Genomic DNA, 26741 nt, shown 5'->3' with positions numbered 1-26741 from the left:
AAAACATCTTACTTATATATTTCTTTCCGTGCCAAATGAACACATTTGATTGTACATGCTATATAAATATACCTTACCATTTATATCATATCACATAATATATCAGATGCAAGATACTGCACTGAAACTGTAAACACAGATTATTCTGAAAGGGCCTCTTTTCCTATATTTATTCTTTAAGTTGCTTTTCAATGTGTGTCATTTCTGTACTTACCTACAAAAGAATCCCAAATAAGACAACTACGGTAAATATCAATGGGTTTTAAGATTTATTTCCCCTTAAGGTTATGTTGGTGAATGAGGCTAATTGTTTTTCGCTCCAGATGGACAGTAAAGAAGACACACCATCAATAGACAGACAGAACTTTCTGGACAGAAAGCCTGAAAGGTGTTCATCAACACTTCACAGCACTTAATCATTCCTCATCATAAGTAAAATGTACACTATAGTGACTTAGTTTGTGAGCATCTGTGGGTTATGGAGATCTTTTCCTATAATCAGGTGAAATCATAAATAGACTCTGGCAATGACATTATTCTTCATGTGAAATTTAAGGAGTATTTGCACTTTGAACATCTTTACATTTTGCTTTGCTTTATATTTTATATTTATATGCTTACAATGTTTTAAACATGCCACAGAGAGACACAAATGTATTTCATATTTCAGTCACCTTTTATTTTTGTCTAATAAAACAAATGAATAACAAGCTCTTTGGTGAACCATATTCATATTTTACAAGTAAACAGTCATGTGAAGAAATAATTACAACCCATTATCATTTTATACATTTTCAATATATTTGCACATACAGATATCTGGTCTTCACTTAACGCTGACAAATAAAGGTGACATAATTTAATCCGATTTTCCTATATTGAAAAAAATATATATATCTGTACACCCCTACACTTAGCAGTACTTCACAAACTAATGATTAGAACACCATTAAAGAATAAAGTCAGCTTCCTGGTTCCCTCTCCTCCTGCTCTTTGGATGTGGGACTGGGCCTGGTTATGAGGCTGGCGTTGACTCTGAGACATTTCATAAACTCCATCCATGCCTGTAACATTAAATGGGTTGCTCTGTTCAATGATATGCCCTCATGTAGGCATAAACTATAAGGAGGGTGGGCTTTTGTCTCAAAGACAGTGAGAAGACCTACAAGTAGGTAAATACAGCAGACTTCAGAGAGTTTCTGAGGCAATACCTGGATCTCCATCTTCTAAACAAAACATACATTGGAATATACAGGAGATTTAGAGGGACAGATGAGCCCCTGCCCTACAGTCCTGTTGATGTTCTCCTTCACCACAGCAGTTTCCTGAATGGTCAAAGTATACATAGTGTGAACACAGAGGGCATCAGCTGACTGATGATCAGTGGTGCAAAGAGGCAATTAAGTGCAGGTTCTGGCATTGTTCTTGCTAAAGCCCTCTGCCACAACACTGTATTTATGACCAACTTTTACAGAGATGCTACTAGGGAAACACTAAGAAACATGGTGCTTACAATGATTTCCATAGTGGAGTTGTTGATAGTGAGTGTAGAGTGGTCACTCTGTGCTCTCCTAAAGTCAACAACCTTCTCTTTAGTCTTGTCCACATTCAGATATAGATTGTTGACTTTGGACCAGTCCGTCTTGACTTTGGACTTTGCCACACTTCCTCTCTGACTCATCATTCTTACTGATGAGACCAACCGCAGTCGTGTCATAAGCAAACTTTATAATGTGGTTTGATGACTGTGAGCTGCAAAACATTTGTGAGTCAGCAAAGCGAACAGCAGTGGACTGAGCACACTGCCCTGGAGGGCTTCAGTGCTTGGTGTGATGGTGTTTAGAGGTGCTACTCCTGTTCTGGACTGACTGAGGTCTCTCAGTGAGAAAGTGCAGGGTCCAATTGCAAGTTGATGTGTTCAGGCCCAGCAGGCTCAGCTTTCCAAGATGCTGAGGAATTATGGTATTAAATGCTCAAATCAAGTCTCCAAACAGCATCCTAACTTGATGAGTGAAGGCTTCAAGGAGAGTGGTGGCCATGGCGTAATCTGTAGAGTGGTTGGGATGATATGCAAACTGCACAGGGTCCAGTGAAGGAGGCAACTGAGTCTTAAGGTACCTCGTTACAAGCCTCTTGAAGCACTTCAGGATGATGCACATGAGTGTGATGGTATGGTAGTCATTGAGGCAAGATGTTTAATATTTCTTCAGCACAGGGACAGTGGTGGTGTCCTTGAAGCACGCTGGAACAACAGTGCTGCTTAGCGAGATGTTGAAGATGTCCATGAGAACATCCGCTAGCTGCTCTGCACATTCTCTGAATCCATAGCCTGAAACATTGTCTGGTCCAGCAGCCTTCCATGGGTTAACTCTGCAGTTTTCCCTCACATCAACCGCCATCAGACATAGTATTTGATCATTGGGTGGAGGGGTGATCTTTCTTGCTGCCACATTGTTCTCTGCTTCCAAATGTGTAGAAGTAATTTCCTATAGGAGATTGTCTATATCTCTCTCTGTTCTTAGGGCTGCTTGGTCACTTGCTCTAAAGGCTGAGTCATGGGCCTTCAGCAGCATCCGCACCTCAGCAGTCATCCACAGTTTCTGGGCTTGAAGACAGTAACATGATTAATGCACTTGCTGATATAGCCAAACACTGATGCTGTATATTCTTCCACATTAACAGAATCACTGTCAGTGGCAGCCTTCCTAAACATGTCCTTTAGAACAGAGATGGCTTTTTAAGAAGTCTTTTCTTTAAAAAAAGTCTTAAAGAACAGAGATGGCTCCTGTTGGCCAGGCTTTCACCTACTTCTGAACTGATTTGGAGCATCTGATGAGTTGTCTGTATGTGAGGATGTGTTGACAGTTTGTGTAAACAAGGTCCAGTGCATTCGCCCCTCTGGAGGCAATATGTTGTTGGAATTTAGGTGAACACAGCAGGATCTGGGAGCAAAAGGGGCGAAAGTAAGTTGTGGGAACTGGAATGTACACACAGAACACCTAAGACCTGGTGAAAACACAACACATAACACCTCCCATAAATGTGAACCCATTCACACTACAAAAACAAAACCCTAGCGCCTAGAGTGAGCATCAACGGTAGTGAACAATAGCAATATTGAATCTCTGAAGTACGAGGGACCAACACATTAGACATTGATTTTGTTAGCCATGCGCTGGACAAATTCTAGGGGCTTGAGTTCTGTGAAAACTGCAATAGGAGCCTAATTGCTTGCAAGGTAGACCTCAAAGTGTTGCAGTGCAAAGAGGACATCAGTGACTTCTATCTCAGTGGTACATGTTTTGTTTGACAAATTTCTTTGAAAAGCAACAAATGGGATGGTCAATACCATGTGCATCCTCATGTAGGAGACTTCAATCTGGTGGTTGTGCTGGTGCATCTATAACATCCAAGAAATAATGCACAATTAAAAGTTACCACTCTTGAGAGCTAAAAATTAGGTTGAAGAGGATACCCTTGAGCTCATGCACAGTGATGAACATACACCAATAACAGCAACTGAATGAAGATATATACCTGACTTAGTCCAAGGCTATAGAGTATGCTCTTTTGACTGAATGGGCAAAAACTCCCACAGTATTGATCAGTAACATCTGTTCTTCTTTGATTAGTTTAGTTTAAAGCCCGGGTTTGTAGAAAGTGGGACAGTCAACAAGATCATATAGGTGCCATGTAGTGGCTACGAAGTGTATGTCTTTATATATATATATATATATAAAATCAATTTATAATAAATTTATTGAAAACACTGTGATTTCATCCAGTCTCTTCTCATTTGTGACTGTTATTGTGCCATATCAACGATTTTTCAAGTCATATCACTGTCAGACACGTCTCAAAAAGAACCCGTCATAAGGTGTTATGTATTTTCACATTACAGCGTGTAACACAACAGAATGACGCAATGCTCGCACATGAAAGGTGAATAAGAGGCTTTACTCGTGCAAACAGAATTCACAATCATAGTCCGGTTACAGGCAAAGGTCAAATGCAGAAAAGACAAAATACACAAGAACACAAACATAACCAGACAAGAGTCCAAAAGGGATCAGGCAAAAGGCAGGTCAACAAACAAGGCAAAATGGGTCAGAAGGGGAATAATCAGTTGGGAATGATGCTCAGTAGCTCTGTGGAAAGAAGCAAAATCTCACAATGAGACTATCTACAAGCCAGGGCTTTAAACTAAACTAATCAGGGAAGAACAGGTGTTACTGATCAATACTCTGGCAAACTGGAGCATTGATTGGAGAGTGAGAGTGAGGCTAAAGTCACATGAGCTTCCAGGGGATTCTGGGAAATTGAGTCCAGCGAGAGTTCAGAGCCAAAGGGAGTCATGACACAGTGAAGTCAGTCATATGAAGATTTGCAGTCAGAAAGATTCTCATGAGTAAAAGAAAATCAGAGGTATTTGAGCTACACAGTGGTTTATTAAGATGCCTTTTATAGGTCATCAGCATCAGCAAACTGACGCTTGATTCACCACAGGTTTCAATAAGCAAGATTATGCAAGATCACCACAAATATCAGCAAAAGGTAATTGTAACTTCAGTTTCAGCTCTTTGGCTGAATTAAAACTGTATTCAATTAAATAGAACCAGCCTGCTGAGACAATCTGTATTCCACAATGCTTTCAATTTCTAATAATGGCTAATATTTCTAAAAAGCTGTAATCTTTACAGTTAACATCTTGAAGCTTACTACAGTTAGGGTTAGAATTATAGATTATTGTTATTATGGGAACCTCACATAATATTTCACACATTTCATACATTAGCATCAATCCCCACACCAGCCAATCTGTTACGTGATGGATAATAGCCTAAGTGTCTTTTAATCATTATTTATAAGCAAGGCAATGATGAGAGAAAAAAGAACTGATCAACATCTAAACATTTCCTCTTTTCCATGAAAAATGTTTCTTGATTCTTTTGAAAATCTCTTGTAGTTTCAGTCCATATATAATAGGATTGATTAAAGGAGGAATGACCCCATTTTCAACTGAAATTATCATGTTAATAATGTGAGGCACATTTCCTTCTAATCTGCTATTAATCACTTCAAAACATGTGGTAACAGTGAAACTGATGAAAATGAAAAGATGAGGGAAGCAGGTCTGCAGAGCTTTTCTTCTGAATTCTTTCGAGTTCTTTAAACAAACATTAAGTATTCTAACATATGAGTAGATTATGAAAATCAGTGGTGGAAAAACAGCAACACATAAAACAAAAAGTCCATAAGAATTGTTTACAGTTATGTCTCCACAACTTAATTTAACAATTGCATAGTTATTACAGTAAATTCTGTCTAATTTATACTTACACAGCTGAAGCCGGGACGTTAAAATGACTAACAAACCAATTTCAAAGGAAGGAGCAAACCAACAGAAAAATAAGAGCTTTTTAACTGTGGACATTTTTACAAGAGTTGCATATTGTAATGGTTTACATATGGACACATATCTGTCATAGGCCATAGCTGATAACAGTGTGAACTCTGAAATACCATAAGTATAAATACAAAATGCTTGCAACATACAGGCATGGTAAGAAGTAACTTGTTTTGCAGACAGTAAATCGCTCAGAAGTTTAGGATAAAGCACAGCTGCTCCAAAGAGAGAATTGAAAAGCAAGGCAGCAATGAAAATGTACATCGGCTCATGAAGCAGTTTGTCTGAGTATATGATGAAAATTACAACAGTATTAAAGCAAATAATGAGTATGTAGACTGCAAGTGCAATTACAAAATAAAAATATCTATATTTCTCCAACTCTACATGTCCTTCCAGAAGTAAGAACGTATAATTGGTAGAATAATCCATAAGTTCCTTTAAAGTAATCCATCGTTCTCTAAGAACAGTACATTTCTCTGTATGTTCTAGTACTCACAATGACTGAGATTCTAAGTATGAATCATGAATAAAGATGACCCGTGCTTGTGCTAAGGTGATGACAAAGGAATTGTGTGGATTAATATAGTCTCAAATAGTTCCATATTATGTAGTGGCTCACTGACTGATTGATCGTTCCTAGACCAGCCACTCCTTCGTGTCTCTGGCAACAGTTAACAAAGCTTGCCTGTCCTCTGCAAATCTCCACTGAATTAAGTGAAGAAATTAGAAAAGGAAAAAGAAAAAACTGTGTTGCTTTATATTTTTACAGTGCTTATATTTGTGTCTAGCTTCAGTATATAAACAGAACATTTTATATTTAAAATACATCCATTTATGACAAATCAATCTTCTACATTTTGATATGAATTCATTTTTAATGGACAGGAAATGTCCAGACACTGAGCAGATTTTCTTCAACAAAAAAGTAGAGCTCTTTACAGGTCCCTGTAATGAGACATTTAGCAGTCAGTGTCAGTCACACAACACTGTACAGTAATAGTAATAAGGGTGTAGACAGTATAACAGGAAGAATAAATATAAAGATCCTCTCTACAGGCAGATACACAACTAGAAAAACACAACAATCTGTAATAAGATATATAACCTGAGACGACAGATGCAGTGCAGTAATGACTGTACAAGGAGGCGCAGGTAACTGCGTATAATGACCTTATTGAATAAATAAATATGTGCAGATATTGGTACCAAAATAACATGTCCAGATGTGCAATAAGATATGCAGAAAGTGCAGCAATGTCCAGATGTGCAGATGGATAGAGAAACATAAGATTTAGCCTGAGATGTAAGTCCCATGATGATTCGTGTTTTTTCTCTCTCCACCCTTCTCTGTTGACCCCCATGGGAAGAGTTGAAGAAGAACAAGTTAACTTACAAGAACTTACAACTTACAAGAACAAGTACTGTTACAGGCACTGTCACTTTAAACCGCACTGAGACACTTTATCTAGACACTTTATCCACTGCTCTAAGTCAATATCATGCTGCTATAGCAAACTTGCACTCTGGACTTCATATTGCTGCTAACTTCCTACTCTCCCTCTCTTGTGTACTTTCTATTTATTTATCTATTTTAATAACAGCTCTTGGGTGTAAACTGGACCATGAGATCTTAATTTCGTTCCACCTCATGTACCATGTGATGTGAATGACAATAAAATCTCCTTGAATCCTTGAATCCTTGAAGAGCCTGATGGTTCTGGGGACAAAGGATCTCCTGAATCTATGGGTTGAGCAGCTCTGTGACAGCAACCTGCCACTAAACATGCTCCTCCTGTCCATGATGATGGTGTGCAATGCATGGCCATCATCCTCCATGATAGAGAACAGTTTGTGTGATGTCCTTCCCTCGGCCACCTTGACCACAGAGTCCAGTTCCACACCGAGCACTGACCCCACTCACCTGACCAGCTTGTCCAGTCACATCTCGTCTCTCCTTTTATGCTTCCTCCCCAGCACACCATAGCATGAAATAAACAGCTGGCAACCGTGGTCTGATAGAACATCTGCAGGACCTCAGCCTCCTCAGGAAGTAGTGCCGGCTTTGCCCCTTCCTGTACAGGATGTCTGTGGTGGCTGACCAGTCCAACCTATTGTCCAGTTGCAGCCAGAGATACCTGTAGGTCATTACCCTCTCCGCTTCAACCCCGTCAATACAGATTGGCTGTGTGGGTGGCCTATCCCTGTGAAAGTCCACCACCATCTCCTTGGTCTTGGCAGTGTTCAGACGCAGGTTGTTCCCACGGCACCACTACACAGTGCTTCATCAGGGTCTTGTACTCCTCCTCCTGCCCTCCCCTTACACAAGCCACAATGGCAGTTTCATCAGAAAACTTCTGCATGTGGCACGTCTAAGAGTTGTACTGAAAGTCTGAGGTGTACAGTGTGAACAGAAAGGGGGAAAGTACAGTCCCTTGTGGTGCTCCTGTGCTGCTGACCACAGTCTCTGATGTACAGTCCTTCAGCCTGAAAGTAAAGAATAGCATCCTCTACTCCCACTTTCACTTGTAGGTAAACTGCAGGGGATCTGTTGCATGTCGAACCTGGGGTGTGAGAAGATGTAGAAGAAGGAGCTCAAGTGTCTTCATGACATGTGATGTTAGAGCAACTGGCTGGAAGTCATTGAGTTTACTGGGTCACCCCCTCTTGGGTACTGGAATGAGGCATGATGTCTTCCACAGTGTGGGAACCCTCCCCAAGTGCAGACTCAGGTTAAAGATGTTCTGAAGGGTCCAGCTCAGCAGCACAGAACTTACGTAGTCTAGGACACACTTTGTCCAGTCTTTCCTTGTGTGGAGTATCCTCTGCTCACCTCTAACCTGATCTGCAGGGCAGCTCTCTCCTCCAGGCCAGCAAGATCTTCCCCACCTGCCCCCTTGTCTGAAGGGTGTCCTGCACAGCAACCGGCAAGAGCTAAGGAAAGCTGAGAGAAGGTGGTGGAAATCCCAGCTCGAATCGGATCTTCACTTCTACCAATCTCTCCTTTCCAAGTTACTGCTGCAAAGTCATCATTTTACAGAGGGAAACTGGAAGCATCAGCATCTGATCCACGCAAGCTCTTCAGCATTTTCTTCTTTCTTCTCAACCCTCCTCCTCCTCCCCCTCCACCCGCTTTTCTCACCCCTGAGGATTTTGTCACCTTCTTTGAGGAGAAGGTTGATAGAATCCGCCAGTCTTTTACCTCTGTCCCCACTCCTTCCACTAGACCTCCTCCTCTGATTCTCAATACCTTAAACTGTTTTTTCTTCTCTGTCCACAGATGCTGTCCTTCAACTGATTAAATCCAGTAATCCAACCACTTGCCCACTGCATCCCATCCCATCTGCATTGTTTCAGTCAATCTCCAAGGACCTAGTGCCCTTCATCACTTTTCTCATCAACAAGTCCTTGTCATCAGGTGAAGTTCCATCTACTTTCAATTTCCACCTGTTGTCTATTCCATTTGCACAACAGCATGTGAAAGTGATTGTCAATCAGTATTGCTTCCTAAGTGGGCAGTTTGATTTCACAGAAGTTTGATTTACTTGGAGTTATATTGTGTTGTTTACATTTTCCCTTTATTTTTTTTGAGCAGTATATATATATATATATAATAACCTTGAAATATATATTGTTAACTCTCTAGTCCTTCTTAGCATTCTGAGCCTGTATTTCTGTTTGGTTATTAACTCAGGCTTGTTTATATCACCCAACTTGTTTTACCTGTTTTAGCCTGTCTACTGTTCTTTGGACTGACTTTAGACTGTTTGATTTCATTTTGTGTATCAATTTATTGAAAACACTGTGATTTCATCCAGTCTCTTCTCATGTGTGACTGTTGTTGTGCTATATCAACGATTTTTCAAGTTTCCGTGAATGAGTCATATCACTGTCAGACACGTCTCAAAAAGAACCCGTTTATAAGTTGTTATGTATTTTCACATTACAGCGTGTAACACAACAGAATGACGCAATGCTCGCACATGAAAGGTGAATGAGAGGCTTTACTCGTGCAAACAGAATTCACAATCATAGTCCGGTTACAGGCAAAGGTCAAATGCAGAAAAGATAAAAAAACACAAGAACACAAACATAACCAGACAAGAGTCCAAAAGGGATCAGGCATAAGGCAGGTCAACAAACAAGGCAAAATGGGTCAGAAGGGGAATAAACAGTTGGGAATGATGCTCAGTAGCTCTGTGGAAAGAAGCAACATCTCACAATGAGACTAGGTACAAGCCAGGGCTTTAAACTAAACTAATCAGGGAAGAACAGGTGTTACTGATTAATACTCTGGCGAACTGGAGCGTTGATTGGAGCGTGAGAGTGAGGCTAAAGTCACATGAGCTTCCAGGGGATTCTGGGAAATTGAGTCCAGCGAGAGTTCAGAGCCAAAGGGAGTCATGACACAGTGAAGTCAGTCATATGAAGATTTGCAGTCAGAAAGATTCTCATGAGTAAAAGAAAATCAGAGGTATTTGAGCTACACAGTGGTTTATTAAGATGCCTTTTATAGGTCATCAGCATCAGCAAACTGACGCTTGATTCACCACAGGTTTCAATATGCAAGATTATGCAAGATCACCACAAATATCAGCAAAAGGTAATTGTAACTTCAGTTTCAGCTCTTTGGCTGAATTAAAACTGTATTCAATTAAATAGAACCAGCCTGCTGAGACAATCTGTATTCCACAATGCTTTCAATTTCTAATAATGGCTAATATTTCTAAAAAGCTGTAATCTTTACAGTTAACATCTTGAAGCTTACTACAGTTAGGGTTAGAATTATAGATTATTGTTATTATGGGAACCTCACATAATATTTCACACATTTCATACATTATCATCAATCCCCACACCAGCCAATCTGTTACGTGATGGATAATAGCCTAAGTGTCTTTTAATCATTATTTATAAGCAAGGCAATGATGAGAGAAAAAAGAACTGATCAACATCTAAACATTTCCTCTTTTCCATAAAAAATATTTCTTGATTCTTTTGAAAATCTCTTGTAGTTTCAGTCCATATATAATAGGATTGATTAAAGGAGGAATGATCACATTTTCAACTGACATTATCATGTTAATAATGTGAGGCACATTTCCTTCTAATCTGCTATTAATCACTTCAAAACATGTGGTAACAGTGAAACTGATGAAAATGAAAAGATGAGGAAAGCAGGTCTGCAGAGCTTTTCTTCTGAATTCTTTCGAGTTCTTTAAACAAACATTAAGTATTCTAACATATGAGTAGATTATGAAGATCAGTGGTGGAAAAACAGCAACACATAAAACAAAAAGTCCATAAGAATTGTTTACAGTTATGTCTCCACAACTTAATTTAACAATTGCATAGTTATTACAGTAAATTCTGTCTAATTTATACTTACACAGCTGAAGCCGGGACGTTAAAATGACTAATAAACCAATTTCAAAGGAAGGAGCAAACCAACAGAAAAATAAGAGCTTTTTAACTGTGGACATTTTTACAAGAGTTGCATATTGTAATGGTTTACATATGGACACATATCTGTCATAGGCCATAGCTGATAACAGTGTGAACTCTGAAATACCATAAGTATAAATACAAAATGCTTGCAACATACAGGCATGGTAAGAAGTAACTTGTTTTGCAGACAGTAAATCGCTCAGAAGTTTAGGATAAAGCACAGCTGCTCCAAAGAGAGAATTGAAAAGCAAGGCAGCAATGAAAATGTACATCGGCTCATGAAGCAGTTTGTCTGAGTATATGATGAAAATTACAACAGTATTAAAGCAAATAATGAGTATGTAGACTGCAAGTGCAATTACAAAATAAAAATATCTATATTTCTCCAACTCTACATGTCCTTCCAGAAGTAAGAACGTATAATTGGTAGAATAATCCATAAGTTCCTTTAAAGTAATCCATCGTTCTCTAAGAACAGTACATTTCTCTGTATGTTCTAGTACTCACAATGACTGAGATTCTAAGTATGAATCATGAATAAAGATGACCCGTGCTTGTGCTAAGGTGATGACAAAGGAATTGTGTGGATTAATATAGTCTCAAATAGTTCCATATTATGTAGTGGCTCACTGACTGATTGATCGTTCCTAGACCAGCCACTCCTTCGTGTCTCTGGCAACAGTTAACAAAGCTTGCCTGTCCTCTGCAAATCTCCACTGAATTAAGTGAAGAAATTAGAAAAGGAAAAAGAAAAAACTGTGTTGCTTTATATTTTTACAGTGCTTATATTTGTGTCTAGCTTCAGTATATAAACAGAACATTTTATATTTAAAATACATCCATTTATGACAAATCAATCTTCTACATTTTGATATGAATTCATTTTTAATGGACAGGAAATGTCCAGACACTGAGCAGATTTTCTTCAACAAAAAAGTAGAGCTCTTTACAGGTCCCTGTAATGAGACATTTAGCAGTCAGTGTCAGTCACACAACACTGTACAGTAATAGTAATAAGGGTGTAGACAGTATAACAGGAAGAATAAATATAAAGATCCTCTCTACAGGCAGATACACAACTAGAAAAACACAACAATCTGTAATAAGATATATAACCTGAGACGACAGATGCAGTGCAGTAATGACTGTACAAGGAGGCGCAGGTAACTGCGTATAATGACCTTATTGAATAAATAAATATGTGCAGATATTGGTACCAAAATAACATGTCCAGATGTGCAATAAGATATGCAGAAAGTGCAGCAATGTCCAGATGTGCAGATGGATAGAGAAACATAAGATTTAGCCTGAGATGTAAGTCCCATGATGATTCGTGTTTTTTCTCTCTCCACCCTTCTCTGTTGACCCCCATGGGAAGAGTTGAAGAAGAACAAGTTAACTTACAAGAACTTACAACTTACAAGAACAAGTACTGTTACAGGCACTGTCACTTTAAACCGCACTGAGACACTTTATCTAGACACTTTATCCACTGCTCTAAGTCAATATCATGCTGCTATAGCAAACTTGCACTCTGGACTTCATATTGCTGCTAACTTCCTACTCTCCCTCTCTTGTGTACTTTCTATTTATTTATCTATTTTAATAACAGCTCTTGGGTGTAAACTGGACCATGAGATCTTAATTTCGTTCCACCTCATGTACCATGTGATGTGAATGACAATAAAATCTCCTTGAATCCTTGAAGAGCCTGATGGTTCTGGGGACAAAGGATCTCCTGAATCTATGGGTTGAGCAGCTCTGTGACAGCAACCTGCCACTAAACATGCTCCTCCTGTCCATGATGATGGTGTGCAATGCGTGGCCATCATCCTCCATGATAGAGAACAGTTTGTGTGATGTCCTTCTCTCGGCCACCTTGACCACAGAGTCCAGTTCCACACCGAGCACTGACCCCACTCACCTGACCAGCTTGTCCAGTCACATCTCGTCTCTCCTTTTATGCTTCCTCCCCAGCACACCATAGCATGAAAAAAACAGCTGGCAACCGTGGTCTGATAGAACATCTGCAGGACCTCAGCCTCCTCAGGAAGTAGTGCCGGCTTTGCCCCTTCCTGTACAGGATGTCTGTGGTGGCTGACCAGTCCAACCTATTGTCCAGTTGCAGCCAGAGATACCTGTAGGTCATTACCTTTCTCCACTTCAACCCCGTCAATACAGATTGGCTGTGTGTGTGGCCCATCCCTGTGAAAGTCCACCACCATCTCCTTGGTCTTGGCAGTGTTCAGATGCAGGTTGTTCCCACGGCACCACTACACAAAGTCCTTCACCAGGGTCTTGTACTCCCCCTCCTGGGGATGTGCATGTGGCACGTCTAAGAGTTGTACTGAAAGTCTGAGGTGTACATTGTGAACAGAAAGGGGGAAAGTACAGTCCCTTGTGGTGCTCCTGTGCTGCTGACCACAGTCTCTGATGTACAGTCCTTCAGCCTGAAAGTAAAGAATAGCATCCTCTACTCCCACTTTCACTTGTAGGAAAACTGCAGGGGGTCTGTTGCGTGTCGAACCTGGGGTCTGAGAAGGTGTAGACGAAGGAGCTCCAGTGTCTTCATGACATGTGATGTTAGAGCAACTGGTCTTTCCATATCTTTCCACAGATGCTGTCCTTCAACTGATTAAATCCAGTAATCCAACCACTTGCCCACTGCATCCCATCCCATCTGCATTGTTTCAGTCAATCTCCAAGGACCTACTGCCCTTCATCACTTTTCTCATCAACAAGTCCTTGTCATCAGGTGAAGTTCCATCTACTTTCAAGACCACAAGAATACTTCCCATCCTGAAGAAACCCATGCTTGATGTCAACAACAACAGACTGGTATCACTTCTTGAAAGTGCAGTCTACAATCAATCACACAGGACCAGCTCCAGGACCCCAAGAAGTCTTGGTGTGACTCTGGATGTCCAGTTATCGTTGTTGACTCACATCACAAACCTAACTCATTCATGCAGATATCTCCTGTACGTCATCCATAGGATCCGACCCTAACTCACCTGAGAGGCCACCCAGGTGCTAATGCAGTCTCTTGTCATCTGAAGGCTTGACTACTGCAACTCACTCTTGGCTGGTCTTCCCATGCAGGCCATCAAGCCTCTGCAACTCATCCAGAATGTGGCAACATAGCTTGTCTTCAATCTCCCCAAGTTCAGCCACATCACCCCACTGCTGTGCTCCCTTCCCTGGCTTCCTGTAGCTGCATGCACTAGATTTAAAACCCTAATGCTTGCCTACAAAGCCAAAAATGGACCAGCCCCTACTTACTTGATGGCAATGGTGAAATCTTGAACTGTACCACGAGCCCTCTGAGCTTTGAGTACAGCTCGGCTTGGCTGGCCATCCTTCAAGGCGTGTGGAAGACAAGCATCAAGACTGTTCTCTGTACTGGCACCCAGGTGGGGGAACAAACTCCCACTGGCTGTCCATACAGCAGAGTCTCTCACTGTCTTCAGATGCAGACTGACACATCTCTTTACACAGCACTTAAATGACCACTGAATTAAGTATTGATTGCATTATATTGTACTGTACTGTATTGTATTGTATTGCATTGTATTGTATTGTATTGCACAATAGTTCTGTGTTCAACTCTGTCCCTTTTCTCTGGGTATCAACAGTGACTTTTTGTTTCTAGCAGTATCTGAGCTCAGGACTGTTTTTTCCCTAACATATTGGTAACTAGCAAAGATACTTTCTCTAGATAGACAAAGCACTTCTTGTAAGTTGCTCTGGATAAGAGCATCTGCTACATGTAAATGTACATGTGCACAGGGGTAGAGGGGGAGCTGCAGTGGTGCTGCAGATCAGATGTATTAATGTGTGAAGAGAGCGTAGAAGGGGCTGTGATGTCTGTGCTGTCAGCCTGTGAGAGGGGTGCATGAATATAAATAGAAAAAGATGAGGTGTTGATGTCCAGGCAGGTAGAGACTGAAGTATCAGCAGCTGAGAATAGGGAGGGTGTGGAGGTGACCGCCAGACATACAGGTGCTGTGGAGATCTGAACAGTCAAACCAACCACATGGTTTTTCCACTGTCATGATATAAAATGTAATACGGAACTTTTACATGTGTTTCAGAAAGCAAGTAACTGAAGATTACATTTTTATATTAACATTATATTTACTGCCTCCTCAGTTTCTCACATTCTTCTACTGCTGCACCATTGAAAGCATCCTGACCAACTGTTTGACAGTGAGGTACAGCAGCACCACTGTGGCTGACAGGAAGGCCCTCCAAAAAGTGGTGAGGACCATTAAGCGTATCACTGGCACATGGCTTCCTGCCATCAGAGACTCCCACCACCAGCGCAGCATCATCAGTGACTCCTCCCAGCCACACACTGTTTAACCAAACCCCTCTGGCAGGAGATACAGAAGCATTCGGTCCAGAACCAGTCAGCTCAGGCCCAGCTTCTTTCCCTCCACTATAACCCTGCTGAGTTCCACACGACTCCACTAATCTTGTAATATTGTGAGTTGCACACAATATTTATTTATTATCCCTTGCATTTCCATATGACAGAGTGTTCACTGTATTACTGTATTACTGCTTACTCTAACAGCACGTAACATACTGTATATATTGTATTTATAGTATCTATCTATCTATCTATCTATCTATCTATCTATCTATCTATCTATCTATCTATTCTGATACAGAAAGTCATACAATAAATAAAATAAAATGATAATGTCACATGTAATTTCATCCACCTAGTAATATATTTTTTCATACATATCTGGAGTCAGTAAGGTGTCCATTATTAAAGAAAAAAATCAGAGCTGGTTGGCGTACACATTGATTGATTAGGATGCATTTGATAAGGGCTACATTATACATACAGACACCTTCTTGTTGAGGTGAAGTTGCTGCTGTCATCAGTAAAAAGACACTTGAGGCGAGAGTTTTTGGTCATTTGCATGAAATTAATTCAGGGGAGTTACACCACATAGATCATTGTATATAATTTTCACTTTAATTTCAATTCTTTGGCTCATTTAAAACTGAAACGAAATAAAACAAATAGATCCAGCCATATTCTATAAAAAAGATTGATTACAATTTGATTATACTACTCTACCTAATACAGTTAAAATGTTCACTACAATTACAGGTTAACTTTTTAATCTTTTCAATTTTTATTATTCTAACCTTGTACAATATTTCAAATGTTTTATGTATTTTTGCTTATCTCTTGTAAATAGCATCAATGGTCAATTTGTTACAGTATGATGCATAATAGCACAGTAGCCATAATTAGACAGTAACAAATTGGTCAAATTTTAAAAAGATACATGTTTCCTTTTTTTCCATGAAATCAGGATCTTGATTCTTTTAAAAATCTCTTGCGTTTTCCATCCATATATAATAGGATTGAACAGAGGAGGAATGATTAAATATTCAACTGACATTATCATAGAAACTATATGTGGTATGTTTGATTCTAGTCTATTATTGATAACTTCAAAACATGCATTGACCGAAAAGTTGATGAAAATGATAAGGTGTGGTAAGCAGGTCTGTAGAGCTTTTCTTCTGAAATCTTTTGAATTCCCTAAACAGATGGCAAGTATTCTAATATAGGAGTAGATTATAAAGATCATTGGGGGAAATATGGCAATGATCAGAATGAACAGTCCGTATAAGTTGTTAAGAGATGTGTTTCCACAACTTAATTTAACGACTGAGAAATTATCACAGTATATTCTGTTCAAGGTGAATTTACACAGATGAAGTTGTGATGTCAGTAAAGCTCCAACACCAAGTTCACAGCAAGGCAAAAACCAACATAAAAACAAAAGCTTTTTCACAGTGTACATCTTAACAAGTGTTACATATTGTAGTGGTTTACATATGGACACATATCTGTCATAGGCCATAGCTGATAACAGCGTGAACTCTGAAACAGCATAGGCATAAATACAAAAAGCCTGGAACATGCAGGCATGGTAATAAGTAACTTGTCTCTCAGACAGTAAATCACTCAGAAGTTTAGGATAAAGCACAGTTGCTCCAAAGAGAGAATTGAAAAGCAAGGCAGCAATAAAAATGTACATTGACTCATGAAGCAGTTTGTCTGAGTATATAATGAAAATTACAACAGCATTAAAGCAAATAATGAGTATGTAGACTGCAAGTGCAATTACAAAATAAAAATATCTATATTTCTCCAACTGTATATGTCCTTCCAGAAGTAAGAACGTATAATTGGTAGCATAATCCATCAGCCTCCATGAGCATTACATTTGTCTGTAAGTTGTAGCACTCACAGTAACTGAAATTCTCAGTCAAGTCAGTAAAGTAGAAATCACAAGTAAAGATGACCTACACTTGTGCTAAGGTGATGGCAATGGCATTGTGTGCATTAATATAGGATCAAATATTCCCATATTACGTAGTGTTTCATTGAGTGACAGAACCTAGACCAGACCCTCCTTCATGTCTCTTGCAACAGTTAAACAAAGAGTGCTGGTGCTCTGTAAATTTCCACTGAATTAAGTGAAGAAAACAGAAGAGAAGGAAGAAAAAAGGTGTGGTAATCTATATATTTATATGCTTCAAAGGGAGAATTATTAAGTAAAGCAACAGTAAATACACTAAATTTCCAAAAGTATTCACTCACTCATCCAAATAATTGAATTCATGTGTTCCATTCACTTCCATGGCCACAGGTATAAAGCCAGCCCCTAGGCCTGCAGACTGCTTCTGCAGACATTAGTGAAAGAATGGGTCGCTCTCAGGAGCTCAGTGAATTCCAGCGTGGTACCGTGATCAGACGCCACCTGTGCAAGTTCAGTTGTGAAATTTCCTCACTACTAAATATTCCACAGTCAACTGTCAGTGGGATTATAACAAAGTGGAAGCAATTGGTAACGACAGCAACTCAGCCACAAAGTGGTCGGCCACGTAAAATGACAAGAGTGGGGTCAGCAGATGCTGAGGCGCATAGTGCTCAGAGGTCACCAACTTTGTGCAGAGTCAATCACTGCAAACCTCCAAACTTCATGTGGCCTTCAGAACAGCTCAAGAACAGCGTAGAGAGCTTCATGGAATGGGTTTCCATGGCCGAGCAGCTGCATCCAAGCCTTACATCACCAAGTGCCTGCAAAGCGTGGAATGCAGTGGTGTAAAGTGCCGCCACTGGTCTCTAGATCAGTGGAGACATGTTCTCTGGAGTGATCAGTCACGCTTCTCCGTCTGAAAATCCGATGGACGAGTCTGGGTTTGATGTTGCCAGGAGAACGGTACTTGTCTGACTGCATTGTGCCGAATGTAAAGTTTGGTGGAGGGGGGGTTATGGTGTGGGGTTGTTTTTCAGGAGTTGGGCTCGGCCCCTTAGTTCCAATGAAAGGAACTCTTAAAGCTTCAGCAGCAAGAGGTTTTGGACAATTTTCATGCTGATTTTGGTGTGGAAGAACTTGACTGGCCTGCACAGAGTCCTGGCCTCAACCTGATAGAAAACATTTGGGATGAATTAGAGCGGAGACCGCAAGCCCGACCTTCTCGTCCAGCATCAGTGACTGACCTCACAAATGCGATTCTGGCTGTAAAGCATGGTCAGACATCATATTAAACCCTAAGGATTAAGAATGGGATGCCACTCAAGTTCATATGCATGTGAAGCCAGATGAGCAAATACTTCTGAAAATATAGTGTATCAGCTTATGGAGCACATGATCAATATATAGACTATGAAACTGATCGTAAAATAAATTAATCTACATTTTTGTAACTCAATGTGTCCCTCCAGAGTCAGATGTGTGACATTGTTAAAATAATCCATAGGTTTCTGCTAAATTATCCATGGACCTCTGTGAACACAAAAATTGGTTTTTCACTAGTGTTAACACCTGGTGATAGTCAGGGGATATCAAATATTTAAAGAGACAAAGATATACCACAGTCTATATACTATACTGTACTGTCACACTTTACTGAGGAAAACAGCTTTGTACGTATTTATATATTCTGATCTGGTTTTATAATCCTTGTGCAAGACCTCAGCCTGCGCTGCTGACTGCCAGCAGAGGGCAATGTTGGCAAGGTTCCATAAGTTCAGGGAACTCCAATTCCCAGATGCCCTCGGGCTGATTAGGCCCAACATGGCACACCTGTGGACTCCTCTACTTAAGGCCATGGCAAAGAGCAGCCCTTTGTCACACCTTTGTAGTGGGGTGACTGATATGGTATTTAGCCTATGTGGGTATTTAAACAAAAAGAAAAGAAGGCTGTAAAAACAAGAGAAAAATTTCCCCAGAACTGCTTAAAAGATGAAAAGGAGGCTTGAACAAGAAATGACTCAAAAACTGTTTGACTACAAAAACTGTTTGTTACCCAAAGAGCAAATAGGTTATTTCACTTTGTTGGCCTTTCCCTTGCCTCAGAGCCACCTCAACTCCAGCATGCACATCACCAAATTCACACTCCATCACCTCAGTAAATTCATATAGGGCCCTTTCTTGTCAGTTTTTCTCTCTGCACTTGGGTCCACCTCACAGCAAGTATTCTCATATAGGAGTAGATTATGAAGGAAACATGGCAACACTGAACACAAACCGTCCCTATAAATTGTTTACTGGTGTGTCTCCAAACTTAATTTAACAACTGAGTAATTCTCACAGTATATTCTGTTCAATGTAAACTTGCACAAATGAAGCTGGGATGTCAGTATTATTCCCACACTGATTTCACTGCAAGGCAAGAACTAACAAATAAGAGCTTTCTCAGAGTGTATATCTTCAGAAGAGTTGTGTACTGTAATGGTTTACATATGGACACATCTGTCATAGGCCATAGCTGATAAGTGTAAACTCTGCAGCAGCATATATGTAAATGAAAAAAGCTTGCAACAAACAGGTGTGGTAATCGTAACTTGTCTCTCAGACAATAAATCAATCAGTAGTTTTGGATAAAGAACAGTTGCTCCAAACAGAGCATTGCAGAGTAAAGCAGCAATGAATATATACATCGGCTCATGGAGACAGTTGTTTGTATAAATGACAGAAATGATGAGTTAAAGCAAACAATCAACATATACTGTGAAAGTAATCATAAAGTAAGCATATCTGTATTTCTGTAACTCTACGTGCCCTTCCAGGGTCAGGTATGTCACATTATTAGCGTTCTCCATGAGTTTAAGTTATCCATAAGTCTGTGAAGGACAAAAAGAGGCGCCTGAGCAGAAGTTTACACATGTCGTTTCACCTTCTGATGAATAGGAATTAGACTGAGCTGAAGGTTGGATGGGAAAGTTCTGACTCTAATCTTGATGATCAGAAGAGAAAAGAGGAACAACTTCAGCAACAACCTGAAGTGCTCTGACTTTTATGGTACTTAGGTGTGGGAGACAACTCTCTCCTTGTCACATTCGTTCTCAATGCTGATTGGCCCCCTTACCCATGGAGTCTGGGGTCTCTTCTGGTCTTAATCATGCTGATCAGGCTTTCCTTGTGATACTGTTTATAAAATTCATGTTATGCCCATGGCTTACAACTGTTATTCCACAACTTTATAGGTCATTCCAGTGTTTCTGGCATGGTTTCACCTTTAATTTGAGATGAAACATGAGATGATTTTGTATTATTTGCATCTGTGTGTGTGTGTGTGTGTGAACTAGAAAAAAAGTTCTGCCAAAATGGGGTGTTTATATAAAACATTTTGCTGCTCCAAAGCCAATTCTTAATTTGGTAAGGAGACCTCCCGCTTAGGTATGTGTCTGCATGGAACCCACTGTGAGCAATCCCTCATCTGAACCCATTAGTAGGTACTTATTCCTTTTTTTTTCTTTATCTTCTTCTCAAGTCTCTGCAATTGAGGCCACCCTCTAGTGTCCGCCTGGTGGTTCACCCCTTAGTGCTTCAGTCTACTAACAAGAATATTGTGAGTTTATGCCTCACAAAGGGCTAATCTCCTGGTGTGTTGCAGCAAGACTGAGCCATAACATGGACAAAAAAAACAGAGCAATTGCAGTTAGAGCAGTTATGTAAGGGAACACCATGGTACACCATGAACAGGTTCTGCAGCAGATCCTAAACTAAATGCCTGGCTGGGGCCCTTGCTCAAGTTCAACCAGTGGAAACTCCAGCTCAATCAGCTATAACACCTCCTCCTCCTGAGATCCTATCAGCTTGACAATCGATTTATAGAGCTGAAACTAGTCTAGGGGCTTCCTCCTACAATGTGACCTAGCTTTTGAGCAGCAGCCCACAAGACACCCCACTGAGCACTCCCAAGTAACTTCTATAATTGCACTACTCCTGTCCGGGAGAAAGTGGCCACCATGTGTTCCTCCTCAGAGCTGTTTATGGCAGTTATTTGGTTCACATATCCGTTAGAGGGCACCACCTTTCTTGCCAAGAGCATGAATGAAAGAGGGTTGGTGTCTCTACTGTGGACAACCAAACCATTTCCATGCAGGTTGTTCTGAGCTTCAAGGGAAAGCCCAGGTCTGTTCCAGAAAGGGGCATCTGTGGCAGATCTAACATGATCTCCCAAGACATCTTGATTCTTTCTCACTGTTACCTTCTTGTGGCAGCAGGAGTCTGGAATGAGGCTCCAAGCTTTTATTGATTCAGGGGCAGCCAGTAACTTTTTGATGGCTAAACCTCTGAATCTGCCCTAGTATACTTGGTGAAACCAGTCTTTGTTTATGCTAAAGATGTAACTCTTTTGGGGTCAGGGTGGGTCATCCAGCAGGCCACACCAGTCACTCTTCATCTAGGTCAGCACACTGAGCACCTGGATTGGCTCAGTCCATAGCAGGCTGGGGTCCTCTCCTTTAGTAAAGGCAGGACCCTGATATTACGTCTGCACAGATCTGCTGATTGTGCAGTTGACTTCCTCCTTGACGCCACTCCTCCTCAGGGAAGGCTATTTTCTCTTTTGGGTCCTGAGAAAGCAGCCATGGAAGAATACATCAAGGAAGCATTATCACTTGGATTCATTTGACCATCTTTCTCACTGGCTGGGGTCACCAGGGAGACAAATGGAAGGCAGCATTCATCATGACATTTGGTCACTACAACAATAATGCTGTTCTGGCTGATGAATGCTCTGGCTGTCTTCCAGCATTTAATTAATGAGGTCCTCCATGAAACACATGGCCACTATGTGTTTGTCTACTTAGATGAGATCCTCATCTACAGTCATTCTGTAGATGAGCTCACAGTTCACATTCCCTGGACCCGGATAAGCGGTTGAGGATGGATGGATGGGTGGATGGATGGATGGATGGATGGTTGGATGGATGGATGGTTGGATGGAATGACAAACAGTTCACTGGCAGGGATATTACATTTCATTACTTAGGGCGGCACGGTGGCGTGGTGGGTAGCGCTGTCGCCTCACAGCGAGGAGGGCCTGGGTTTGATTCCCCGGCCAGGTGACCAGGGTCCTCTCTGTGTGGAGTTTGCATGTTCTCCCCGTGTCTGCGTGGGTTTCCTCCGGGTTCTCCGGCTTCCTCCCACAGTCCAAAGACATGCAGTCAGGCCAATTGGACATGCTACATTGCCCCTGGGTGTGAGTGTCTGTCTGTCTGCCCTGCAATGGACTGGCGACCTGTCCAGGGTGTATCCTGCCTTCCGCCCAAAGACTGCTGGGATAGGCTCCAGCACCCCCCCGCGACCCTGACGGAGAAGCGGCTTAGAAAATGGATGGATGTTTTACTTAGCAAGTGACAATGTTGTAAAAGTCTCAATGTACACAATTTGTAGTTCATAGGCAACTATTGCAAAGGTAAGAGAGCCAAGTCTAGTTTGCCAATCCATTAGTCAGTGAACTGCCAAAAACACATCAGTCCAGTAAAAATGTACTAATAAGAAGCTTTTCATTGCTTAAATTGAATTCATTACTTACAAATGGGTGTGGTGTGTAGTGCTGTCACCTCACTGCAAGAAGGGCCTGGGTTCTATTCACCAGGGTCCTATCTGTGTGGAGTTTGTATGTTCTCCTCATGTCTGCGTGGATTTGTGTCTAGGTGTGTGTCTGTCTGCCCTGTGATGGACTGGCGACCTATCCAGGGTGTATCTTTCCGTGATAGGCTTCAGCTCCCCCTGCGACCCTGAGGGAGAAGTGGCTTAGAAAGTGTGTGTGTGTGTGTGTGTGTGTGTGTGTGTGTGTGTGTGTGTGTGTGTGTGTGTGTGTGTGTACTTACAAACATTGCAACAATGGATAAGGCCAGGACAGAATGTGGGGATATCAGCAAATCACCAAGGAATATGAATCCACATGTATAAATATGCATCCAGTTGATTCCTCACCACAGTGTGACTGTTCAGCTAGAGTACATCTACACTTGTGACTTTTACCTTATAAAGTGGGACTGAATTACATAAGCTCTTTTGCTAGATTGTGTTAAATACATATTGATACTCATGGATTATTCTGCTAATGTTACTTACTTATTTCTGGAAGGGCATGTGGAGCTGGAGAAATTTAGAGTTGCTTACTTTCTAATTGTGCTTATGGTTTATATTCTGATAATTTGCTGTAATTCTGTTGTCATTTCTGTCATTTACTCAGACAAACGTCTCCATGAGCCGATGTACATTTTTATTGCTGCTTTACTTTGCAATTCTCTGTTTGGAACAACTGCCCTTTATCCAAAACTGCTGAGTGATTTACTGTCTGAAAGACGATACATTTCCTTTGGAGCTTGTACATTTCAGGCCTTTTTTATTTACACATATGGAATGGCAGAGTTTACACTGTTATCAGCTATGGCCTATGACAGATATGTATCCATATGTAAACCATTACAGTATGCAACTCTTATAAAAATGTCCACCGTTAAAAAGCTCTTATTTTTCTGTTGGTTTTTGCCTTCCTGTGAAAATGGGATATCAGTGATATTGACATACAGACTTCAGCTGTGTAAATTTAAATTAAATAGAATATATTGTAATAATTACTCAATTGTAAAATTAGGTTGTGGGGATATATCTGTAAATAATATATATGGAATGTTTGTTTTAACTGTTGCTGTATTTCCACCACTGATCTTCATAATTTACTCATATGTTCGAATACTTGATGTCTGTTTAAAGAACTCAAAAGATTTCAGAAGAAAAGCTCTGCAGACCTGCTTCCCACACCTCATTATTTTCATCAGTTTCACGGTCACCTCCTGTTTTGAAGTGATTAACAGCAGATTAGAAGGTGACGTATCTCACATTTTTTCCATGATAATGTCAGTTGAAAATCTGGTTATTCCTCCTCTGATCAATCCAGTTATATATGGACTGAAACTGCAGGAGATTTTGAACAGAATTAAGAGAATTATTTGGACAAGGAAGACCCATTTTTTCAAAATGATTTTTTTCTGTGTGTTTATGTAAGGTTTTTTTTTTCCAAACTCTACTGCTTTTGTCTGTCATTAATGTGTTTTTTTTTTTTTTTCAAATATTTAAATACATTTCATTTATGTATCATGATAAACTCCCTGTTTAAATAACCAAAGAATGCTGTGCTGTATTCATGATTACATCTGATTTTCAGGTTGAACGGTTACAATTCAGAAGAGAAAGAAATCCTCTGAGTAAAGACAACAAAGCATGAGTGGAGCTGTCTGTACAGCAGAGGACCTGTGAGCACCAGACTCTGCTGAGCAAATGGTCTTTATTGTTATCATTAAATATCCCTTTGATACATTGGAACATTATTTTGATCTTTAGGCTCAAACATACAGCAGCAACACATTATACAGGACTGCAGATACCTGGCAGAGTGAGACAAGGACAGAATACATGATAAAAATAAAACACACAATGCTCACTTAATTTATTTTATTTTTTTCTCAAAACACTTGACTAACTGTGGCCATGAGGGACAAGGATGCAGTATCACTTCCTGCTCAACAGTCAGTTTTACTAGGCTGCAAGCTGGGGACAAACGCTACTGCTGGGGTGAAGTACACAGCTTGTAGCTTATTAAAACTCTCTAGTCATTAGCAAAGTACCCTGATTTCAGGCTAGTCGAATATTGCAGTTGCTCCAGTGGCAAGATGGCAAAGTAGGACACATTCTTAGTTAAAAACTTTGGTATTTTCAAAAATGTATGAATAACACAGGCTTATCTAAATTGTAAAGTGCTCGGGCATAATGATGGTCAAGCCTCAATCAGTCTGACTATCTTTTTTCAAGATGAGTCTTCATATGTAAATAAACCAATTGACAAGGGTCCAGTCACATTGCAGGCAGGTGAATGTGGATCCTCAGGACAGCACAGTCAGGCCCAGTGCGGGGCTTAAGACTATATCTTTGCTTCACATTGAGCTACAAGAGATGAGAGCAGATGTCTATGAAATGATTTATGGATAGAGAAAATAGTCACTGAACTCATATGGAAACTCATCATCCTAAAGAGATAAGGCTGCCTCCAACAAGCAGAGTGCAACAGTTAGGGACTTGAGTGTTCAGCAACCCACACTTTGGATGTCACGCTCTCATTTCAGAAGAAGGTTGCTATATACAACCTTACCTGCTAGGGGTTTACCTGGCTTACTTGCCTGGTGGGGTCACACCATGAGCATGAAGGTGGATCACCCAGGTCAAGGCTTAGCCATTGCACTTTAGTTCTGCTGATCCTTGAGAATTCCCCAACTGTAGGAATCTCGACTGCATAATTTTGCAGTCATGGGCTGGAGGTCAGGGAACCAGCTCTGTGACTGGAAGGTCGCCGGTTTGATCCCCTGAGCCAACAGTACATGACAGAAGTGCCCTTGATCAAGACACCTAACCCTCAACTGCTCCCCGGGCGCTGTGGATAGGGTTGCCCAGCGCTCCCGGCAAGTGTGCTCACTGCCCCTTAGTGTGTATCTACTAGTGTGTATGTGATGTTTCACTACATGGATAGGTTAAACATGGAGGTGCCTGACCCCAACCAGTTTCTATGACTTTGATACCCGACTGGACTGGGCCTGACTAGTACTTCCAAATTTTAGACTGCATGCACTAAAAGAGGCAAGTCATTGCACACACAGTTTTCCAGCACTTTGCTTTTACTTGTCACTTAACACACAGCACATTTTGGCATAGGATGAGCACAGAAGCTTGGACAACTCAAATTCATGCCCATGACAAAGCTTTATTTAGAATTGGCATGGCAGCCAGAATCTAAAAAAAGGAAAATCGCTCCTTTTTTTCCAGAAAGAGGAAATGTTCTTTAAATCTCTTGCACTGTCATAGCCTGCTACAGAATCCCACCAGGGGTTAAGAACCAAGACCCAAACCCTGAGGATTTTGTCACCTTCTTTGAGGAGAAGGTTGATAGAATCCGCCAGTCTTTTCCCTCTGTCCCCACTCCTTCCACTAGACCTCCTCCTCTCGTTCTCAATCCCTTAAACTGTTTTTCTTCTTTCCACAGATGCTGTCCTTCAACTGATCAAATCCAGTAACCCAACCAGCTACCCACTGGATCCCATCCCATCTGCATTATTTGTCAGTCAAAGGACCTACTGCCCTTCATCACTTTTCTCATCAAGCCAAACTGTCATCTGTCCTGATCCTTCTTGTTCTCTCAGCAGTTTTTGACGCAGTCAACCATACAATCCTTCTGAATATCCTCACCAACCTTGGAATCACTGGCTATGTGTGGAAGTGGTTCAAGTCCTATCTGGAGGATCGCTCTTATCAGGTAATATGGAGAGGGTTCACATCCTCTCCATGCAGGCTCTCCACTGGTGTCCCACAAGGCTCTGTGCTGGGTCCTCTTCTCTTTTCTCTTTACACTAGCTCTCTTGGTGATGTAATATCTTGTCATGGCTGCTCTTATCACTGTTATGCTGATGACACTCAACTAATGTTTTCTTTCTCACCCTCTGACACACAGGTTTCCAGTCGCAGTTCAGCATGTCTGTCTGACATCTCTTCAT

General features: G+C 40.8%; 4 protein-coding genes and 1 non-coding gene across 5 annotated transcripts; 2 read left to right on the top strand and 3 right to left on the bottom strand.

Moving 5' to 3' along the window:
- Nucleotides 1–4906: 4906 nt before the first annotated feature.
- Nucleotides 4907–5839, bottom strand: LOC119262596 (olfactory receptor 6N2-like). The gene has a single exon (XM_037535578.1). The coding sequence runs from the start codon at nt 5837–5839 to the stop codon at nt 4907–4909; it is 933 nt and encodes a 310-aa protein (XP_037391475.1).
- Nucleotides 5840–10362: 4523 nt separating this feature from the next.
- LOC108438429 (olfactory receptor 6N2-like) lies at nt 10363–11295 on the bottom strand. Its single transcript, XM_017716219.2, has one exon. It carries the CDS (start codon nt 11293–11295, stop codon nt 10363–10365), a length of 933 nt encoding a protein of 310 aa, XP_017571708.1.
- Nucleotides 11296–16155: 4860 nt separating this feature from the next.
- On the bottom strand, nt 16156–17097 carry LOC108438428 (olfactory receptor 52K1-like). Its single transcript, XM_037535577.1, has one exon. The coding sequence runs from the start codon at nt 17095–17097 to the stop codon at nt 16156–16158; it is 942 nt and encodes a 313-aa protein (XP_037391474.1).
- Nucleotides 17098–23244: 6147 nt separating this feature from the next.
- LOC108438449 (olfactory receptor 6N2-like) lies at nt 23245–24174 on the top strand (the record flags this gene model as incomplete). The annotated part of the gene is made up of 1 exon (XM_017716239.2): nt 23245–24174. A coding segment is annotated over exon 1 (930 nt), but the record flags the coding sequence as incomplete, so codon positions are not given.
- Nucleotides 24175–25368: 1194 nt separating this feature from the next.
- On the top strand, nt 25369–25533 carry LOC119262605. Its single transcript, XR_005129767.1, has one exon. It is a non-coding gene; the product is annotated as a U1 spliceosomal RNA (small nuclear RNA).
- The last annotated feature ends 1208 nt before the right edge of the window (nt 25534–26741 follow it).

The sequence above is a fragment of the Pygocentrus nattereri genome, chromosome 27 (genome assembly GCF_015220715.1).
Source record: "Pygocentrus nattereri isolate fPygNat1 chromosome 27, fPygNat1.pri, whole genome shotgun sequence".
NCBI classification, from domain to species: Eukaryota; Metazoa; Chordata; class Actinopteri; order Characiformes; family Serrasalmidae; genus Pygocentrus; species Pygocentrus nattereri.
This window is presented reverse-complemented; position numbering and strand designations above follow the sequence as displayed.

Bases quoted from the DNA above. Each gene is read 5' to 3' on its own strand.
- LOC119262596 (XM_037535578.1), bottom strand. From the start codon at position 5,839: ATGGATTATTCTACCAATTATACGTTCTTACTTCTGGAAGGACATGTA.
- LOC108438429 (XM_017716219.2), bottom strand. From the start codon at position 11,295: ATGGATTATTCTACCAATTATACGTTCTTACTTCTGGAAGGACATGTA.
- LOC108438428 (XM_037535577.1), bottom strand. From the start codon at position 17,097: ATGGATTATGCTACCAATTATACGTTCTTACTTCTGGAAGGACATATA.